Source organism: Rana temporaria, chromosome 3 (assembly GCF_905171775.1).
Source record: "Rana temporaria chromosome 3, aRanTem1.1, whole genome shotgun sequence".
NCBI classification, from domain to species: Eukaryota; Metazoa; Chordata; class Amphibia; order Anura; family Ranidae; genus Rana; species Rana temporaria.
The window spans coordinates 198927500-198949220 of NC_053491.1; the positions used below are offsets into that span (position 1 = coordinate 198927500).

At 48.4% G+C, this 21721-nt stretch overlaps 1 protein-coding gene across 2 annotated transcripts in view; it reads left to right on the top strand.

Moving 5' to 3' along the window:
• Nucleotides 1-14334: 14334 nt before the first annotated feature.
• USP44 (ubiquitin specific peptidase 44) overlaps nucleotides 14335-21721 on the top strand; it is a 52283-nt gene continuing 44896 nt past the window's right edge. Inside the window, exons 1-2 of one of the 2 annotated variants that reach the window (XM_040344111.1) lie at nucleotides 14335-14522; nucleotides 17776-17968. In XM_040344111.1, coding sequence (XP_040200045.1) covers nucleotides 17961-17968 — 8 coding nt within the window. In that variant the 5' untranslated portion in view covers nucleotides 14335-14522; nucleotides 17776-17960. The remainder of the gene's footprint in view (nucleotides 14523-17775; nucleotides 17969-21721) is intronic. The other variant, XM_040344112.1, reaches the window with a different exon arrangement.

Below are 21721 nucleotides of genomic sequence, written 5' to 3' on the forward strand. Positions count from 1 at the left end.
GATCCCATCATGAGCGATGATGTGTGAGGAAATGCTCCCGATGTTGCTGTTACTCTAAAGACGTAGAAAAAGCTGAGTTAGACTTACTGGTAACTCCTTTTCTGAAAGTCTTCCAGGACAGCCCATGAGACCTATGACTCCTTCTACCAGGACAGGAAACCTGTTAACCCCACCAGTCCTCCACTTCAGTATTCTCAAGAACTGAAGGACGTCCCTGCAAGACCTATGCACAACACATAATTCAAGACAAAGCCGGGTGGGAATCCGGCTCTCCTGTAAGATTCTTGGAAAAAGGAGTTACGGGTAAGTCTAACTTCGCTTTTCTCAAGTCGTCTTCCAGGACAGCCCATGAGACGATGAGCTAGAACTTACCAGTCTAGGGGGGACCATTGCCTGGAGGACTTTGACCAAACGCCTGCTCCTTGTAAGAGAGGAGGTCCAGGCAGGCAATAATGCTTACCTAAAAGTAGAAAAATTGGACAAAATTACATATTTGTTCGGGTGAGGCTTCAGCCCTTTTGGCCCAAGACGTGGACAAGGCTCTTGTTGCATGTGCATTGACAAATGGCGGGGAAACCTTCAAAACCCTATAGGCCTCAGCAATAGCTGCTTTATCTACCTGGATATGGTGGCCTTAGAGGCTCCGTTACCTTTGTGGGCCCAAGAAAAAAAAAAGAAGTACAAAGAAGGTATCCGATTTCCTAAAGCTCTTGGTAACTTCTAGGTAGACAAGAAGAATTCTTCTGACATCTAGGAAACGAAAATTCTTCTCCTTTTTATTCTTAGGCAAATTGCAAAAAGTCAGTAGCACAATATTCTGTGATCTATGAAAATAAGGTCTGTTTTTACCACCACTCCATCATCAAAAATCGTGAGAAAAGGTTCCCTAACTGAGAGGACCTTTTTGGTCCCCTAACTGAGGGGTTCCCTAACTTTCCCTAAAAGGTTTAGGTTCCCTAAAAGGTTCCCTAACTGAGAGGACCTTTTTGGTCCCCTAACTGAGGGGTTCCCTAACTTTCCCTAAAAGGTTCCCTAACTGAGAGGACCTGCAATTCGCTGACCCTACAAGCTGACGTAATTGCAATCAGGAATGTAGATTTCAGGAGTCCCTCGACAGCTCTCACCGCTCCTCCTCACATCAAATAACACCCTAGGAGAAGCGCTCTCCTGGGGGGTTACCTTGCGGGCACGCTTTTGATTAATTTAATCGGCATCTATAACCCCGCACCCACGTCATTGGATTTGATTGACAGCAGCGGGAGCCAATGGCTCTATCCAATCGTGAGCCGGGACCTCATGAGAGAGGGAAAGCGCGTCCCCGCCAAGGCAAATTCGGGGGCTCAGGTAAAAAAAAAATGGGAAGCTGGGGGGCCGGTGACTGCCAGGTGCATAGGATGCATTAAGGTGAAAAAGAACATGGCAAGTGGCTAGGACTCAACCAAATCAGTAGAGGTCCCGGGTTAGGCCAACACCAGAGATAACATTTGTAGATAATAATCCTGAAGGTAGGTCCTCTATATTAAAAACGGATTCGGCTTGCACCAGTTTCAATTAAACAGGTTAATTCTGTTTCTCCCCCCCCCAGGATAGGGGAGTTCTTGTAAAAAATATTTTACTCTGGCCTCTGGACCATTGTCTCCCCTATTTAACATGATTGATACTGGCATGCCATTTTCCTATGCCTGATCCACTGCTTTTGGCAGATAACTGGGATCACCATGAGGTGCCTCTAAGCTCCTTTCCAGTCTATGGTCAGGAAGATGGTAGAATTTGGCTATGTGTCCTTCCCCATTACAATTGTAGCATATAATTGGTTCCCGATTGCCATGATGTCTGAACTTGCCTTTGCCTCTTCTTCCCCATGTACATAACCTTGGGTTTGCTGTCTTTCTGGTTAATCCTGTTTCCTATGGATAACAGGATAGGCAGGAGGTCTCGAATAGACATATTGCCTGCCTCAGGCCTTGCTATGAACAACTTTCTTTCAACTGGGGTATTAACCACTTAAGCCCCGGACCATTTTGCAGCTAAAGGACCAGGTCACTTTTTGCGATTTGGCACTGCGTCGCTTTAACTGACAATTGCGCATAAAATTGACGTCCTTTTTTTCCCACAAATAGAGCTTTCTTTTGGTGGTATTTGATCACCTCTGCAATACAATATTTTTTACTTTTTGCTATAATAAATATCCCCAAAAAATATATAAAAAAATTTTTTTTCCCTCAGTTTAGGCCGAATTCTTCTACATATTTTTGGTAAAAAAAATAAGCGTTTATTGATTGGTTTGCGCAAAGCTATAGCGTTTACAAAATAGGGGATAGTTTTATGGCATTTTTATTTTATTTATTATTATTTTTTATTTTTTTACTAGTAATAGCGGCGATCAGTGATTTTATTTGTGACTGCGACATTATGGCGGACACATCGGACACTTTTGACACATTTTTGGGACCATTGTCATTTTCACAGTGATCAGTGCTATAAAAATGCACTGTTTACTGTGAAAATGACACTGGCAGTGAAGGGGTTAACCACTAGGTAGCGCTGTAGGGGTTAAGTGTTCCCTGCATAGTGTTTCTTACTGTAGGGGGGTGGGCTCTGTGTCACATGACACATATCTCCGCTGCGAGTGCAAGAAACCAAGATCAGTGTCATTGTCACTAGTCAGAGCGGGGAGATGCTTGTTTACACAAGCATCTCGCCGCTTTATACCTCGTGGCATGCACGCGACCACATGGACAGGCATTTAAAGGGGACATACAGGTACGTTGATATGCCTGTCCGTGCCATTCTGCCAACGTATATGTGCAGGAGGCGGGCCTTAAGCGGTTAAACCATCAAGAAACCTTTGGTTCACCAGTTGTGTACAAGGACTTCGCCTTCTCTTCCTCTATTTTAAGGCCTGCTTCCTCAGCCATATCGCTTAATCGCGTCACTAGGGTTGGTGTCACCCGTGCGGTAAAACATGGTGTCACCCTCCCTCTGTCTAGGCTGCCCAGCACCAAGCAGGCAGCGCACGGGGCACACCCCAAACCAGCCCCTGTAAATGATAGTATAGGGCAGTATAGTGGCAGGTTAGGGTAGTATAGAGTGGTATAGTGGCAGGTTGGTGTAGTGGGGTGGTATAGGACAGGTTAAGGTGGTATAGGGCATGTTGGGGTTATATAGGGTAGTTTGGGGTGGTATAGGGCAAGTTAGGGTTGCATAGGGCAGGTTGGGGTGGTATAGGGCAAGTTAGAGTGGCACAGGGCAGGTTGGGGTGGTATAGTGCAAGTTAGGGTGGCATAGGGCAAGTTGGGATGGCATGGGAAAGGTTGGCGTGGCATTGGGCAAGTTAGGGTGGCATTGGGCAGTTTGGGGTGGTATAGGGCAAGTTATGGTGGCATAGGGCAGATTGGGGTGGTACAGGGCAAGTTATGGTGGCACAGGGCAAGTTGGGGTGGCATGGGAAAGTTTGGGGTGGTACAGGGCAGGCTGGGGTTGTACAGGGCAGGCTGTGGTGGCACAGGGCAGGCTGGGTGGTACAGGGCAGGCTGGTGTGGTACAGGGCAGGCTGGGTGGTACAGGGCAGGCTGGGGTGGTACAGGGCTGTTTGGGGGGTACAGGGCAGGCTGGGGTGGTACAGGGCAGACTGGGTGATACAGAGCAGGCTGGGGTGGTACAGGGCAGGCTGGGATTGCACAGGGCAGTCTGGGGTGGTACAGGGTAGGCTGGAGTGGTACAGGGCAGGCTGGTATTGCACAGGGCAGGCTGGGTGGTACAGAGTAGGCTGGCATTGCACAAGGCAGGCTGGGTGGTACAGGGTAGGCTGGGGTGGTACAGGGCAGGCTGGGTGGCACAGGGCAGGCTGGGTGGCACAGGGCAGGCTGGGGTGGTAAAGGGCAGGCTGGGATTGCATAGGGCAGGCTGGGTGGTACAGGGTAGGCTGGCATTGCACAGGGCAGGATGGGTGGTACAGGGTAGGTTGGGGTGGTACAGGGCAGGCTGGGTGGTACAAGGTAGGCTGTGTTGGCACAGTGCATCTTGGAACTCTATGTAGTGACACTGCAGAGTAACTTACTTACATAGCATGAATGCAGATGGAGACCCGGACTTGTGGGCGGGGCTGCTGTGTCCTCACCTCTAGCTACTTGAGCTGCAGCATCATTGATGGTGAAGGAGTCTGTGGGAGGAGAAGAGGAGGCAGCCACACCCACAGCTCCGCCCACCAACTCCGGCTCACACGGGGCTAGCCTGACAGAGGAATGTTACAAGCAGCCTCCCCGCACGGCTAGATGCCCTGCTCGCACCGCTCCAATCAATACAGTCAGGGGCGTACCTAGAGCATTTGGCACCCGGGGCGGATCCAATATCTGGCACCCCCCCACGTTAAAATGTGAAAACACCCCCTGCATACCTCTGCATCCTTCAATATCTCTTTGTTACTACTGTGTACCCCACTCTACACAACTGCATTCTTTTACATTACACAGCAGGCACCTCTTTACATTACACAGCCTCCTGCATCTCTGGACCCCTTTACATTACACAGCCCCCTGCACCTCTGGACCTCTTTACATTACACAGCACCCTGCACCTCTGGACCCCTTTACATTACATAGCCCCCTGCACCTCTTTACATTACATAGCCCCCTGCACCTCTGGGCCCTTTACATTATACAGCACCCTGCACCTCTGGACCCCTTTACATTACACAGCACCCTGGACCCCTTTACATTACACAGCACCCTGCACATCTGGACCCCTTTACATTACACAGCACCCTGCACCTCTAGACCCCTTTACATTACACAGCACCCTGGACCCCTTTACATTACACAGCACCTCTAACCCCTTTACTTTACACAGCACCCTGCACCTCTGGACCCCTTTACATTACACAGCACCCTGCACCCCTTTACATTACACAGCACCCTGCACCTCTGGATCCCTTTACATGACACAGCACCCTTCACCTCTAGACCCCTTTACATTACACAGCACCCTGCACCTCTAGACCCCTTTACATTACACAGCACCCTGCACCTCTAGACCCCTTTACATTACACAGCACTCTTCACTTCTAGACCCCTTTACATTACATAGCACCCTGCACCTCTAGACCCCTTTACATTACACAGCACCCTTCACCTCTAGACCCCATTACATTACATAGAACCCTGCACCTCTAGACCCCTTTACATTACACAGCACCCTGGACCCCTTTACATTACACAGCACCCTGGACCCCTTTACATTACACAGCGCCCTGGACCCCATTACATTACACAGCACCCTGCACCCCTGGACCCCTTTACATTACACAGCACCCTTCACCTACAGACCCCTTTACATTACACAGCTACCTTCACCTCTAGACCCCTTTACATTACACAGCACCCTTCACCTCTAGACCCCTTTACATTACACAGCACCCTGCACCTCTGGACCCCTTTACATTACACAGCATCCTGCACCTCTAGACCCCTTTACATTACACTGCACCCTGCACCTATGGGCCCCTTTACATTACACAGCACCCTGCACCTCTGGACCCCTTTACATTACACAGCACCCTGCACCTCTGGGCCCCTTTACATTACACAGACCCCCACAGCTCTGGACGCGTGTATGTTACACAGACATCCCCCCTAACAGTTCTGGACCCCCTGCATGTTAAACAGACCCCCGTACAGTACAGACAGCCCCTATTCAGTGCAGACACCCCCTACAGTGCAGTCAGTCCCCCCTACAGTTCAGACACCCCCAACTTTCCGCCCCCCCAAAGTGCAGACACCCCCTACAGTGCAGTCAGTCCCCCCTACAGTGCAGACACCCCCCTACAGTTCAGACACCCCCCCTACATTGCAGACACCCCCTACAGTTCAGACACCCCCCCCTACATTGCAGACACCCCCCCACAGTTCAGACACCCCCTACAGTGCAGACCCAGACCTACAATACACTACAGACCCCCCTCTTCAGACCCATAATGTAACTTGCATGTCGCCTCGCCTCAGATGATCAGCGCGGGACATGATGCAGGCACGTGACGTGTAGTCTACACGGAGGAGGGGGAGGCGGCGGTGGCTTCACACAGCTCTTCTGCATGACATGAGACAGCAGCAGAGACAGATCAGACAGAGCGGCCACGAGAGACGGGTGTCACTCGAGCGCAGCGAACACCCCCCGCTACTGCATTGTTCTTACCTGCTGAGGCTGCCTGTCACTGTCTGCGCTGCTTAAACCCGAGGCTGCCCACTCCCGCTGTCTCTGCTTCTGTAATGGAGGAGGGGGGCGCCAGCCTGACACCCCCCCCAGTGTGTGGCACCCGGGGCGGTCTGCCCCCCACTTAGTACGCCATAAAAAAAAACGGATGGTGTCGCCCCTCTAGCGAGTGTCACCCGGGTGCGGACCGCACCCCCCGCACCCCCCTAGCAACGCCTCTGATCGCCTCCAATGAGCCCCTGCAGCTTCCTCTTTTCCTTGCTCAGCATTCATAAATTCAGCATGTCTTGTTTGTCCATATATTTGGGGAAATTTTTCACAAACCTTCCATTCACTAACCATCTTATCTAGATTTGTGACGTCTACACCACATTCTTTAAGAATACAGGTGAAACTAGAAAAATTTGAATATAGTGCAAAAGTTCATTTATTTCACTAATGCAACTTAAAAAGGTGAAACTAATATATGAGATAGACTCATTACATGCAAAGCAAGATCGTTCAAACCGTGATTTGTCATAATTGTGATGATTATGGCTTACAGTTAATGAAAACCCCAAATCCACAATCTCAGAAAATGTGCATATTACATGCAATCAATAAAACAAGGATTGTACATAGAACAATATCGGACCTCTGAAAAGTATAAGCATGCATATGTACTCAGTACTTGGTTTGGGCCCCTTTTGCAGCAATTACTGCTTCAATGCGGCGTGGCATGGAAGTTATCAGCCTGTGGCACTGCTGAGGTGTTATGGAAGACCAGGATGCTTCAATAGCGGTCTTTAGCTCTTCTGCATTGTTCGGTCTCATGTCTCTCATCTTTCTCTTGGCAATGTCCCATAGATTCTCTATGGGGTTCAGGTCAGGCAAGTTTGCTAGCCAATCAAGCACAGTAATCCTACGGTCATTGAACCAGGTATTGGTGCTTTTGGCAGTGTGGGCGGTGCCAAGTCCTGCTAGAAAATTAAGTCAGCATCCCCATAGAGCTTGTCTGCGGAAGGAAGCATGAAGTGCTCCAAAATCTCCTGGTAGATGGCTGCGGTGACCCTGGACTTAATGAAACACAGTGGACCAACACCAGCAGGTAACATGGCTCCCTAAATAAACACAGACTGTGGAAACTTCACACTGGAAATCAAGCATCTTGCAGTGTGTGCCTCTCCAATCTTCCTCCATACTCGGGGTCCTTGGTTTCCAAATGAGATGCAAAATTTGCAAGAAGACTTTGGACCACTGAGCAACAGACCAGGTCTGTTTTTCTTTAGCCCAGGTAAGACGCTTCTGACGTTCTTTGTTCAGGAGTGGCTTGACAAGAGGAATACGACATTTGAAGCCCATGTCCAGGATCCGTCTGTGTGTGTTGGCCAGTGCCGATCCTGACCTCCCTGGGGCCCTAAGCAAAATTCTGCCAAGGGGCCCTCTACCTGACCTGTGTTGCCATGAGCTATGTAAACAGGAGATATTTGTAATCTGGCGGTGCTGGGGACTACTTGTCACCCTAGGCTAGTGGCCAGCAGGACCCACAGGTCAGTGGCCAGCAGGACCCACATGTCAGTGGCCAGCAGGACCCACATGTCAGTGGCCAGATCCCAGCAGGACCCACAAGCTGCGGACCTGTGAGTCCTGCTGGTCACTGACCTGTGGATCCTGCTGGGAGCTGGCCACTAACCTGTGGGTCCTGCTGGCCACTGACCCGTGGGTCCTGCTGGCAGCTGGCTGTGAACCTGTGGGTCCTGCTGGCCACTGACCTGTGGGTTCTGATGGCCACTGACCTGTGGCTCAGTATAAGCGAAACTGTATCTTCAGTTCATATATTCTATAGCTCTCATCTTCCACTTGACCTCATCTGAAGGCCTCTCACATTTCATTCCCTTATTCAATTTAATGCCCATAATGACTGGCCAGTCATCTCCAATTGTGCCTATATTCTCTTGCCTCTAAAACAAATAGTACAGCAAATCTGCAGATTAACAAGCATAGTCTTGATTATGACAATAGGCAAAACTCTCATTAAGTTACCCTCCTCGTCTTGTTTCTTCTCTGTGGATTTTATCTGACCCTACCATGCGCCTCTGACCCAGGCCGCCCACAAGGAGTCAATGCAGGGAACTTCAGAGGATTCTCCCGAGCCACACACAGTCCAACCCACAACGGGTGACACAAACACATTTACACACACACACGTAGCCCAACCAGAAAGGTCATAGAGTGGTCTGGTTTCCTTGAGAACCAACAGATAGGATACATAGGAAAGGCAGAAATATAGCCGTCATTTAGAGGTTTGCGTTCCCGATGATCCTGATCAAAGTGCGGATCCTTCTGGAGACTCTGCCAAACTCCTGTTATGGGAACTATTTCTAATTGGGACTCTAAAAAGCAAAGTTAATACAGCAATTGCAGGAACGGATTCACAAGTCGCAATGTCCATTCCATGCAAAATGTATTATTACATGTTATTTTATATGTAGATAAGAAAGGGGTGGTGTGAGACGTTATTAAAAACAAACAAATAGAAATACGTAATTAAAAAACAGAGATCCTTCTGTCCCGGTCTTTGCCCCCCTCGATGAATGAAGCAGTGATCATCTGCCAGGTAAAGATCCAACAAAGACTGATGCATATCACCCAATCTCATTGTTGACATCTAAAGCCAAACTTCTGGCAAAAGCAATGGCAACTAGAATATCAAAGTATATTGGCAAATGAATACACTGGGATTAATCGGGATTCATACAGAATAGATCAGCAGCTAATATTAGACGTTTACAATTACCCATAGACAATACAGGAAATAGAGCTATCACGTCTTAGATGCAACTAAAGCGTTTGATAGTATAGAGTGGGATTTCCTATGGGCCTGTCTAAAACAATTTGGAATAGGACCAAGATTTATAAAATGGATACAACTATTATATAGTGCTCCGAGTGCAAGAGTACAGATTAATGGATCTATATCCTCACCATTTTCGCTGAAAGAGGAACGAGACAGGGGTGTCTGCCTGCAGCTCAGCTTTAGGCCTCATGCACACAGCTGCTTTGGCCCATCAGCAGCATTTCTGACCACCCATGAGGCACAGCGTCCAGTAATATGTGAGCCATATGTATTCAAGTATGTGTTCGAGTTCAAGGTTTTTTTTTTGCCTTCCTTTGGATCAACTGTGGTTATAGCATTGTGTATATGGGATTGTATGTTTTTTTTTTTTGGTTGAACTAGGACTTGTGTCTATTTTCTTTTTTTTTGACAATACATTTTTATTGGGTTTGATAATAGACTTGTGTCTATTTTCAACCAACTATGTATGCCCTGAACACAGAATTCCTGCATTCAGTATTTATGTCCCTGAACGCATATGACCAGTGGCGGCCCGTTCATAGGGGGCGCCCGGGCGCCGCCCCCCCCCCTCCTGTAGTCATAAAAAAAACAGGCCCTTTAAGACTTTAAAAATGTCGTTCTGCAGCGCCGCCCCCTCTGGCTCTCGCAAATAACATACATTCATGCATTGCATGATATTGTGGCCAGCTGCCGCTGGTCTATTCAGATGGCCGGACCATGGGCGGCTACCTGAATAACGGCAGCTGGTTGGCTGTGCGGAAGTGCCAGCGGCTCTGATAAGCTTTCCGAGTACAGCCCTCAGCTCCCGGATGTCTTATCCTCGGAACGTACGGGGGGTGTGTTCCTTGGATAAGACTGATGGCCGTCTCAGCCAATCAGGTTAACCGATTCTGGTTATCAGTAACCTGATTGGCTGAAGCGTCATCGAGGGCGGGAGAGGACATCGAGGGACGTGGAAGCAGAAAGGTAAGTGCATTTTACAGGGCACAGCGGTGACAATGGGCACAGAGGCAACAAAGGGCACAGTGGCATCAATGGGTACAGTGGTGACAAAGGGCACAGTGGCATCAATTAAAGGGCACAGTGGTGACAATGGGCACAGTGGCATGCACAGTGGCGACAATTAAAGGGCACAGTGGTGACAATTGGCACAGTGGCGACATTTGAGGGGCACAGTGGCTGCGTTTGATGGCATGGCACAGTGGTGACAATTGATGGCACAGTGGCTGTGTTTGATGGCATGGCACAGTGGTGACAATTGATTGCACAGTGGCTGTGTTTGATGGCATGGCACAGTGACTGCGTTTGATGGCATGGCACAGTGGTGCGAATTGATGGCACAGTGACTGCATTTGATGGTATGGCACAGTGGTGATAATTGATGGCACAGTGGCTGCGTTTGATGGCATGGCACAGTGGTGACAATTGATGGCACAGTGGCTGCCTTTGATGGCATGGCACAGTGGTGACAATTGATGGCACGGTGGCTGCGTTTGATGGCATGGCACAGTGGTGACAATTGATGGCACAGTGGCTGCGTTTGATGTCATGGCACAGTGGCTGCGTTTGATGGCATGGCACTTGTTTTTTTTGCGCCCCCCCCAAAAAAAAAAATGAGCACCAGCCGCCACTGCATATGATGCTAAACCCAGAGTAATACTCAGGGCAGCACCCAGCTCCTATGTATTTCAGCCTGCCATAGATTTTGATTGGCCGCTGGCAGCAGGACTATATCCTGTGCCTCCTGGGTGCTCCTCCATCCAGAGGGGACTCATCCTATGGCAGGAAGTGTTGCTGACCATCACCAGGAGAAAATAAACGAAAAAAATTAATGCAGAAACCAAGAAATCTCCCATGCAGCGGGGCTGCGCCTGCACTGCAAGGGTCACCCGCTTATTTTTGTCTATGTGATTTGGAGAAGCATTTTTTACTTAACCGATCCTCTGGTCCTACAGGCTCCACCGAACAGCTAGAACTGTCCCTGCAGCCTCTTCTCCCCCATTCTCTAAGGCCCTCTGACATCATCACTGATGTAGGGCCCATAGCCCTGCACTGGACCAGGGAACAGATAACTGCTGAGCACGGGGAAGTGATGTATTTTGGCGGAGCTGAGGACCAGGAAAATAAAACTGCTTTTACTCTCTCCTAGAATAAACAAGCATCTAAAAGGGGTTGAAAATCCCCACATATACCCAGCAAAAGTGACTACCATCACTCCTCAGAGCTCACAGATAACATGCAGAGTAGAAGACATCAGTCACAGGCTGTATACTGGGTGTTTCTTTCCCCTGTAGCCCTTTTATTTCTCAGTGTTGGAAAGATCTGTCAATTGTAACTCATACAGAGGAACAAGGTATCAGAGAAAGAAAAAACAAATCACACACAGAGCTTTGGATAGAGGCATGTACACAGTATAGAAGGGTGTGCTTTGCTCATATTTCAAGCCTGAAGCCTCATACACACGGCCGGTTTCCTCGGCAAGAAAACTGCTGGCAGAGCTTTTTGCCGAGAAAACCGGTAGTGTGTATGTTTTCTCGTCGAAAAAAACTGCCGGGAATCTCGACGAGGAAAATAGAGAACCTGCTCTCTATTTTCTCGTCGGGATTCTCGTCGGCCCGTTTCCCGACGAGAAAACTGTGTGTGTTTATGCGGCTACAAGCTTACCTGTCCTCCTGTAAGCCCGCGCACGCTCGATGAGACTTCGATGCATGCGCGGTAGCTTACAAGGGTAGTGTAGGGTGAAGCAAGATGGCGGCGATGGCATCGAATGCGACGAGCCAATGACGTCACCGTGTTCTTGCCATGTGCCGTGTGTACACTCGGCTTTGCAAGAAAAGCTTGCCAGGAATCTCGTCAGCAAAAACGTTTTTTTCCCCCGACGAGATTCCCGGACGTGTGTACGAGGCTTGAGGGTTAGAATTAAAGTGAAACTTCAGTCATTGTTTCATCTTTCCATCTATTAAATCTTCTGCGCTTCTTTTAACTTTGTATAGTAAAACATTTTTTTTTCTGCCAGTCAATACCTTATACAGCCCACTTTGCGTTTCCTGTCTGGTCATTAGCCTAGGCTTAAGACATCATGCACAGTTCTCACTCTCGTGAGAGTTTGCCAGGAAGGGAAGGGGGGATGAATAAGAGGACCAATGAGAGCTGTAGGTGTGCCTCTGTGTAAATCCAGGAAATTAACAGGAAGCAGCTTCAGTTGCCCACAGTTAAAATGGATGCAGCCACACTCAGGGGAGGGAGTTTGCTGCAGTATATTTGGCAAGTACAGAATCACAGTATATATAAAATATGCAAAGTGGTTGGAGGGAAGCTTCAGAATGGCAAAGATGTTTTTATTACAAATTATGTGAGCAGACTGCATTTCCTCTTTAAGCCTTGCATTGCAGACTCAGTCCCACTGCAGGAGAGAGTTACCAGATTTCTTGGGGTTAGGTCTTAAAGCAGTATTAATCACTTGCTGACTGTGCTATAGCTGAATGACGCTTACAGTGCGGCCATCTAGTTCTGGGAGGGCGTCTTTTGACATACGCACAGAATCCCTCTCCCTGTGCACGCTCTATGATTCCAGTGTCCTTTGGACACAGCTAATCACAGATCGAGGTAAAGGGCCAATTACAGTGGCCCGTTACCATGTGATCAGCTGTGTCCAATCACAGCTTATTCCATGTAAACATATGCCAGTTATCAGTATTTGCTTTCATCAGCGCCCGTCAGTGCAGCTTCATCAGCGCCCGTCGGTGTAGCCTCATTAGTGCCCGTCAGTGCAGCCTCATCAGTGCCCGTCAGTGCAGCCCTGTCAGCACATGCCTCATCAGTGCAGCCTCAACAGCACAGCTTCATCAGCGCCTGTCAGTGCAACTTCATCAGCGCCTGTCAGTGCAACTTCATCAGCGCCTGTCAGTGCAACTTCATCAGCGCTTGTCAGTGCAACTTCATCAGCGCCTGTCGGTGCAACTTCATCAGCGCCTGTCAGTGCAACTTCATCAGCGCCTGTCAGTGCAACTTCATCAGCGCCTGTCAGTGCAACTTCATTAGCGCCCTTCAGTGCAACTTCATCAGCGCTTGTCAGTGCAACTTCATCAGCGCCCTTCAGTGCAACTTCATCAGCGCTTGTCAGTGCAACTTCATCAGCGCCTGTCGGTGCAACTTCATCAGCGCCTGTCGGTGCAACTTCATCAGCGCCTGTCGGTGCAACTTCATCAGCGCTTGTCAGTGCAACTTCATCAGTGCTTGTCGGTGCAACTTCATCAGCGCCCGTCAGTGCAACTTCATCAGCGCCCATCGGTGCAGCTTCATCAGTGAAGAAAAATTACTTGTTTGCAAAAATGTATAACAGAAATTAAGAAAAAATAAATAAAAATTTCAGCCATTTTTCATAAAAAACCCAGTGGTGGATAAATACCACCAAAGAAATTTCATTTGGGTACAGTGTTGCATGACCACACAATTGCCATTCAAAATGTGACAGCGCTGAAAGCTGAAAATTGGCGGGAAAAGTCCCCAGTAGTCAAGTGGTTAGACCCAAACCAGAAGTGTAATATATTGCAGCTTAACAATCATTAGATGTGGCGCCTGCATTCGTTTTCTTTGGCTTTTTCCCTCCATTTTCACCTGGTGTCATGATCTGGCCATGTAAGAATTAGTAAGCTGCAATATAGTGAAGGTTTGCTTTGAGGATGTGCTATCCACAGATAGGATGTCCTCTCACCCCCCCAGCACCTAGTGATAGGTCCTGATTGTATTCTCCTGTCAGTACACATGAACTAGGCTAGCAACAAATGTATGGCCTCGGGCTCTGGGCTAAATCGGCTCATCGAATCGTCTGGCAGGAGACAGATCTCTCACCTGCCAACCAATCAGAAAATGGCAAGCACAGCCAGTGCAGGTATGTGATTGGTTGCTAGGGAAATCCCTCCATTTTGTGCAGCGCTCAGCACTGAGCCCCATTGTCTGTGGCAGGCATTTAGCTGCGGACGTCTCGCACACCAATAACGGCGGGACTAAGCTAGAGAACGCCGTCTAGGTTTCCTTTAGTAGTAAGCCTCTGAGGAGTATAGAACACTGTGATTGACATGTACGCCTCCTCCTCGCCCCGCTCCTACGTGTGTACATTGGGTGTCACACATACTAATCAGCTAAAGCGCTCTATAGCAGCACATGGGATCCTTTACCCACAGCTAACATGGCGCCCGCTCTCTCTGTACGGCACGTCCCCTCTTGGCTCCTTCCTCCAATCAGGAGAGCCAGCTGTTGTTGCTCAGTGTCAGGCCCCGCCCACCCCCGGAGGCAGAGCTGCTGTGTGCCCGGATTCCCCCTCCTCCTCCCCCCCTCTCCTTAGCCGTCCCCAGACGTCATCCTCTTCGTCACCGTCGTGAGAGAGAGCCGAGCGGCGGGCTGAGTGAAAAGCCCCACTTTGTTATTGTTGTCCCCGCTCCGCTTCTCCCTCCCCGGGGAGCAGCAACACGTCCGCACGGTGAGTGCCTGCTTGTGTACGGACAATGGGGGAGACGTCCGCTGTGTGTGTGTGTGAGGGAGGCCGGCCGGGCTGTGCGTGCACATGTCACCCGGCTACCGGCTGGGACTGGAGGGTGGCCGGGCTTCACCCCCCCCACTGGGGACCACAGGGGTACTGAATACAATGGAGCCCCGGCTCTCCTATATACGGGACACTAACGGCCAGTGACTGACCGCACACCCAACTTCACTACTGACACAGGGGGTCCAATCCTGAGTGTATACATTGTATAGAGAGCACACTCATCATTTTATTACTCACCAAGTCTCACTCACCAAAGCTGCATGTTTGTAGGGAATACAAATAGTTTTCTCACATACTCTGTTTACAAGAGTAGTAGTGGATCCTACCCGCAATACTGGTGACAGTGGATCCAATCTCTGCCAGTGATAGTGGCCCCCCCCCCCCCCCCAACATCGGGTACAGTGGCTCCAATCTCCGACACCAGTGGATCAGTTCCATGACGCCAGTGACCATTGGATTTAACGCTGGTGACAGTGGCTCCGTTGCCCCCGGATCCGGTGACAGTGGCTCCATTGCCCCCCGGGTTCCGGTGACAGTGGCTCCGATGCCCCCGGGTTCCGGTGACAGTGGCTCCGTTGCCCCCGGGTTCCGGTGACAGTGGCTCCGTTGCCCCCGGGTTCCGGTGACAGTGGCTCCGTTGCCCCCGGGTTCCGGTGACAGTGGCTCCGTTGCCCCCGGGTTCCGGTGACAGTGGCTCCGTTGCCCCCGGGTTCCGGTGACAGTGGCTCCGTTGCCCCCGGGTTCCGGTGACAGTGGCTCCGTTGCCCCCGGGTTCCGGTGACAGTGGCTCCGTTGCCCCCGGGTTCCGGTGACAGTGGCTCCGTTGCCCCCGGGTTCCGGTGACAGTGGCTCCGTTGCCCCCTGGGTTCCGGTGACAGTGGCTCCGTTGCCCCCTGGGTTCCGGTGACAGTGGCTCCGTTGCCCCCTGGGTTCCGGTGACAGTGGCTCCGTTGCCCCCGGGTTCCGGTGACAGTGGCTCCGTTGCCCCCGGGTTCCGGTGACAGTGGCTCCGTTGCCCCCGGGTTCCGGTGACCATCGGATCTGATGCCAGGACCAGTGGATTCATCCCTGATGCCTGTGACAGTGGATCTGATCTCCTATGACAGTGACCGTGGATCTGATGCCAGCAACAGTGGATTATTTTCCCGACACCAGCGACAGTGGTTCCATTCTCCAACACCAGTGACCCTCAAATCCAACGCTGTTGAAGGTGGATCCAGCCCCGTTGCTAGTGACAGTGGATCTGACGCCCAGTAACAGTGGATCCGTTCCCTGATGACTGTGACAGTGGATCTGAAGTCTGTGACAATAGATTTGTTCCCAGACGTTTGTGACAGTGGATTTGTTTCCATGGATCAGTTCCCCTGAGGGCAGCGGATCAGTTCCCCTGAGGCCAGCGGCAGCGGATCAGTTCCCCTGAGGCCAGCGGCAGCGGATCAGTTCCCCTGAGGCCAGCGGCAGCGGATCAGTTCCCCTGAGGCCAGCGGCAGCGGATCAGTTCCCCTGAGGCCAGCGGCAGCGGATCAGTTCCCCTGAGGCCAGCGGCAGCGGATCAGTTCCCCTGAGGCCAGCGGATCAGTTCCCCTGAGGCCAGCGGATCAGTTCCCCTGAGGCCAGCGGATCAGTTCCCCTGAGGCCAGCGGATCAGTTCCCCTGAGGCCAGCGGATCAGTTCCCCTGAGGCCAGCGGCAGCAGATCTGACGCCTGTGACAGTGGATCTGTTCCCCGACGCCTGTGACAGTGGATCCGATTACTAAGGCACTTTTTTTTGTACACACATCGTTATGCAGCATAAAGCTGTCACAATAGAAGAATGATCTTAAAGAGGAACTCCACCCTAGGTATTAAAAAGGAAATGTAATATTCCTATAAATTGTCCCTGCATGAAAGGTAAAAAACAGACTTGTCCATGCAGTCCAGTGTAGTCTTCTCGCAGGTGAAGTTCCCCTTGCTCCGCAGAGATCCCGGCACCGTCATCTTGAAGAGAGATCTAGCACATGCACAGTTTCTGCCAGATCCCATAGACCTAGCAGAGCCTCATAGTCTTCTGGGATGTGTGACGTAGACATCCCAGGAGACAGCAGTGCCGCTATATTTAATATTGCCTAGACAGGGTTTAAGGAAGCAACACTGAAAAAAATAAGAAAGTTATTTACAGTTTTTCCTTTTTCTTTTTTTTTTCCTTTTCTTTTCTGCAGTTGTGTAAGTCGGTGGGGGAAGACATGTTTTGGGAATGGGTGGAGGTTTTCTTTAATGCACGACGGCTGTTATATAAAATTACATCTGAATTTGTAGACTCCCCTTTTTATTTATTTTTTTATAATTGGAAGATAATCTGTTCTTTTTCACAACATTTTAGGGACTTCTGTAGTTCCAGACTGGTTTTGCTAGGTGTCCTGTTTTTTTTTTTTTTTTTGTCCCGCTTTTTCTGTATTGTGCTGTAAAATACCCCACTACTACATAACATGACAATGCCTTATGTTTGCATGTCACCTAAATGAGTGTTGGGACCTGTGTCTGCTCTTTTAGATGTCAGACTTTCAGCAGGGCCTGTGGTTCCGTATAGTATGGGCTTGCCTGGTTTTACATCTGTTTGATGGTATTATATTGAGATCATGGTGTGTCCTTTGTGACCTTTTACTGACAGTAGGGAGATCTGATAGTCACCCAGTAGTAGGGTTAAGCTGGCCATACATTTATGGATTTTATTTTCAAAATAAATCTTAACACATTTCTTCATTCACATTAAACAGCATGAATGGATGAACCTCCCACTGTGGGAATTGTATTCTGACAGCCGATACCATTTAGAATACATGAACACTGCCTGCATCTGATTGGATGCGGGTGCTGTTCAGCCAAAATTTGCTCCGTGTATGGCAAAAAAACTGATTTCACAGCTATTTCTCCATTTCTCTCCTTGACACAATTGTGAGAAATATTTTGATTATTTTGTGTTCTAGTATCTTGTCCAGTATTTAAAGGATATGTAGACCCAAGAACAAAAATGTAATGTATTGCAGCTTGGCAGACCTTAGATGTAGTGGCTGCATTGATTTTTTTTTTTAATCGGCTGAAGAATGTTTTCCCTGTGTAGAACAAATTACGTGTTGATCCTGTCATAAATCCAGCGTCCTTGTTGCTTACCTGACCTGAAATCTCAAACAATGTTTTTATTTTTTCCCAGCTGTATTATGTGAACTATGGAACAACTTTCCCCTTAGTAACGAAGACGAGGTGAGAAGTAAGAGGTGTTTGTAGTCAAAATCAGAAGAGCAGCCTAGGTTGACAATACTGCCATTTACAATGATGGAGTGCTGTCACCCTAGCACAGAAAGTACTGGCTGGATTACCAGGTGAACATAAAGGAAAATGGATTGGTAAGCTGCAGTATGTTGCGTTTTTGTTCCTGGGTTTAGACATGCTTTTAGGCTACATGCACATGGGTGCATTTTCCCATGCAGCATAAAGACATTGGAATTGGTTTACTAAAACGAGAGAGTGCAAAATCATAGAAACTTCCAGTTTGTTTCTTTTGTCAAAGCTTAAAGGGGTTGTAAAGGTTTGTTTTTTTCTAAATAGGTTCCTTTAAGCTAGTGTATTGTTGGTTCACTTACCTTTTCCCTCAATTCCCCTTCTAAATGTTTTTTTCTTTGCCTGAATTTCTCACTTCCTGTTTCTCCTCAGTAAGCTTTCCACCATCATCCATGGGGGTTAGTCAGCCAGAACAGCTTACTGAGGAGAAACAGGAAGTGAGAAATTTGGACAAAGAAAACAAAAAACACATTTAGAAGGGAAATGGAAGGAAAGGGTAAGTGAACCAACAATGCACTAGCTTAAAGGAACCTATTTAGAGAATAAACAAAACTTTACAACCCCTTTAATTGAACAAGCTGAAGTTAGATTCTGATTTGGCTACCATGCAGAAGCTGCACCAGATTCTTCACTTTCCAGTTTTATTAAATCAACCCCTGTGTAGTTCTGGTGTTTGGGATGTACCTAATGTGTGTTCAGTACATTGTGTCTCTTCATGTGTGCCCCATTACATAAATAGCAGCGCATAATTGCGTACAGCCTCCTTCACCCATTCATACCTGTACACAACTCTAGGACATCCTGGGCACCAGAAATGCAGTGTCTTTACACTGAATGGACAAAAACAGAAATTTCTTTTGCCCTTGCACAACAGTTTCCCAGTAAAAACAAAAAAACCTTCAGTCATTTGGTAGGACTAGTGATTACAAATGGGCTTTTCTGAATGGAAGTTTTTCTCGCCTTTAAGATGCAATGTACTAGGGTGATGAAATAAGTAATTTTGCAGATGGCTGTAAACATTATTTTTTCCTTTCTATGATAGCCCATAAAGGCCCAATCCATTTATTGCATCGTATTGTCAAATCAGTAATGAGAACAAGCAATGTATGCCCAATGTAAGGCTAGGTTCACACTACCTAAAGCAGTAAAAAGCAACCGGCTGTCAGGTGGTGATCCTGCCACCTCCAGAATGCCTGTTTTCATTTTTTTTTCTGCCAGGCAGCAGTTTTTATATTGGGGTTAGTGCACCACAACTGCAAGCCAAGTGTTTGGCTCATGGTTGTAGGCCCCATTCAATTTAGTGGCCAAGTTTGATAGGCAGTGCTGCCTGTCAACTGGGCATGCCACTGCAGGTGAACAGCCTCCTCTGGTTGTTTAACTTTTATGTGGGGGGCAGAGAGACAGGAAAAGCAAAGTTCAGCTGCCTGTTTTTACCGTCACCCCAACCGCTGTATGAAAGAGGCTTTAGTCACTGCTCTACAGCTAGTAATGGCAGTTTCCATTCTAGTCTCGTCTCACAGGTGGTTTTGTATGTGACACAATTTGATCAAAGCTGCAAAAAAGGAAAAACAACTTCATAGTATCTGAACAGTGAAGCAACAAACAGCAACCAAGTACCTTTCACTTAACTACTTAATCAGGCCTGTGATCCATGTTTTTTTTTAGTTATTGTTCTTTGCTTAAAGCCTAGTTCCACCCATTTAAAAGTCAGCAGATACAAAAAGTGTAGCTGCTGACTTTTAATAATAGGACACTCGCCTGTCCAGTGGTGTGGGCGCACAAAGCCCCGCTCCTCTCCCCCTCCTCTTCGCGCCACCGGCATTGTAACTACGGGGGCCCGGCTGTGGCTTCAGACGGGCGTGCACTGTGCATGCGTGAGCCGTGCTGCTCGCTGTGATTGACCAGGCAAACTTCTGTGACTTGTCCCAGAAGATTGGAGGGAGGGGGGGGATCTTCCTTTCCCGCACTGCCAGGGGAGGGAGTGGGAGCTGGATGCCTGTCAAAACAAGGTACCCGCTCTTCCCCTAAAAAAAAAAATGACATGCCAAATTTGGCATGTCAGGGGGTCACAACACTTAAAGTGGAAGTTCCATTTTTGGGGGGATTCTGCTTTAAATAAACCTGACCTCTCTAATATAAACCGCAATTGTAAAGGAATTGATGACATTGGGGGTTATTTACAAAAGGCAAATCCACTTTGCACTACAAGTGCACTCGCTTTAAATCTGAGGGGTAGATCTGAAATGAGGGGAAGCTCTGCTGATTTTATCGTCCAATCGTGTGCAAGCTAAAATTCTGTTTTTTAATTTACTTGCATGTCCCCCTCGGGTCTACAATAACTGCACTTTCAAGTGCACTTGAAGTGCAAAGTGGATTTGCCTTTAGTAAATAACCCCCATTGTCTCTATAATTGACATATGCCCTGAGAGGAACATCTATTTGTATGACTTGTCATGTATTGTTTCATAGGGTGTGCTAAAAGACCATGTCATCACAGTATTCAGCATTTAGTCAGGTTAAATGGTCAGTTGTCCTGAGGTTTTTTTTATTATTTATTAATTGAGTGACCTGCTGACTTTATACTTCTTGTTGAGGATGCAGAAGGAATTATTATTGCAAAGGCAATTGTGCAGATCTTCTGTATGGATAACGGCAGCTGCTGAGCCCATACAGCCATCGCCACAGGTGATTGCACACTGTGTGTCCCGCCGCAATCGCTGGCTTTCTGAACAGTTGTGAATAGCTGCCGTCAATCCCAGTCAGTCAATCGGTAGTTTCCTGCCACTTGAATTTGCAGTATGGAAAATCCATTTGAATGATGCCACAGATTTCATGAGTCGGTAATAATTAAAATTCACACCTCAGATGCAGAGGTGTTTGGTAGAGTGAGGGAGTTTCCTTCAGGTCTCCTCTCTGAGGAGTCAAGGAGGACTCTAGGACTTCCCTTGGCTCTTCAATGCCTATTGCCACTCTAACGTGAGGTTTTAGAGGGGGCACATTCACTGCGCACAGGCAGCATAGAGATTAAGATGTAAAGACCCATCAACGATCAGTAGCCGGTGGAACCAGCTTCCAGTCCAGCTGTCACAGTCCATCATAGTGGTCTTATTATCACCCATCCTTTCTGCCCCTGGGGATCAGAATTTTTCAAGGGGGTTCCGAGATTGATGGGAAGGGGATAACCTATTTCTTTGCCAGTGTTTAGCAGTTTCATTTTTAGAAAAAAGTTGTTCTAAATATAAACCGCAAAATGTTGGGAGCATGAGAATGTCCAAAATGTCTTGTTACCCTGACGCCTTAAGAGTTCCCTTCACTGGAACTAAGGGGCAAAGCCCAACACCTGAAAAACAACCCTACACCATAATCCCCCCTCCACCAAATGATTTGGACCAGTGCACAAAGCAAGGTCCTTAAAGACATGGATGAGTGAGTTTGGGGTGGCAGAATGTGACTGGCCTGCACAGAGTCCTGACTTCAACCTGATAGGACACCTTTGGGATGAATTAGAGCTGAGACTGTGAGCCAGGCCTTCTCGCCCAACATCAGTGCCTGACCTCACAAATGTGCTTCTGGAAGAACGGTCAAACATTCCCATAGACACACTCCCTAAACTCTGTGGACAACCTTCCCAGAGGAGTTGAACCTGTTATAGCGGCAAAGGGGGCCAGCTCAATATTGAATCCCAAGGACCAAGACTGGACCATTAAAGGTCATGTAAAGGCAGGTGTCCCAATACTTTTGGTAATATAGTGTACATTTGTGTTAGTGCGATGTACATTTAGTGATAAATCCTAGTATATTCCATATTACATCAATGC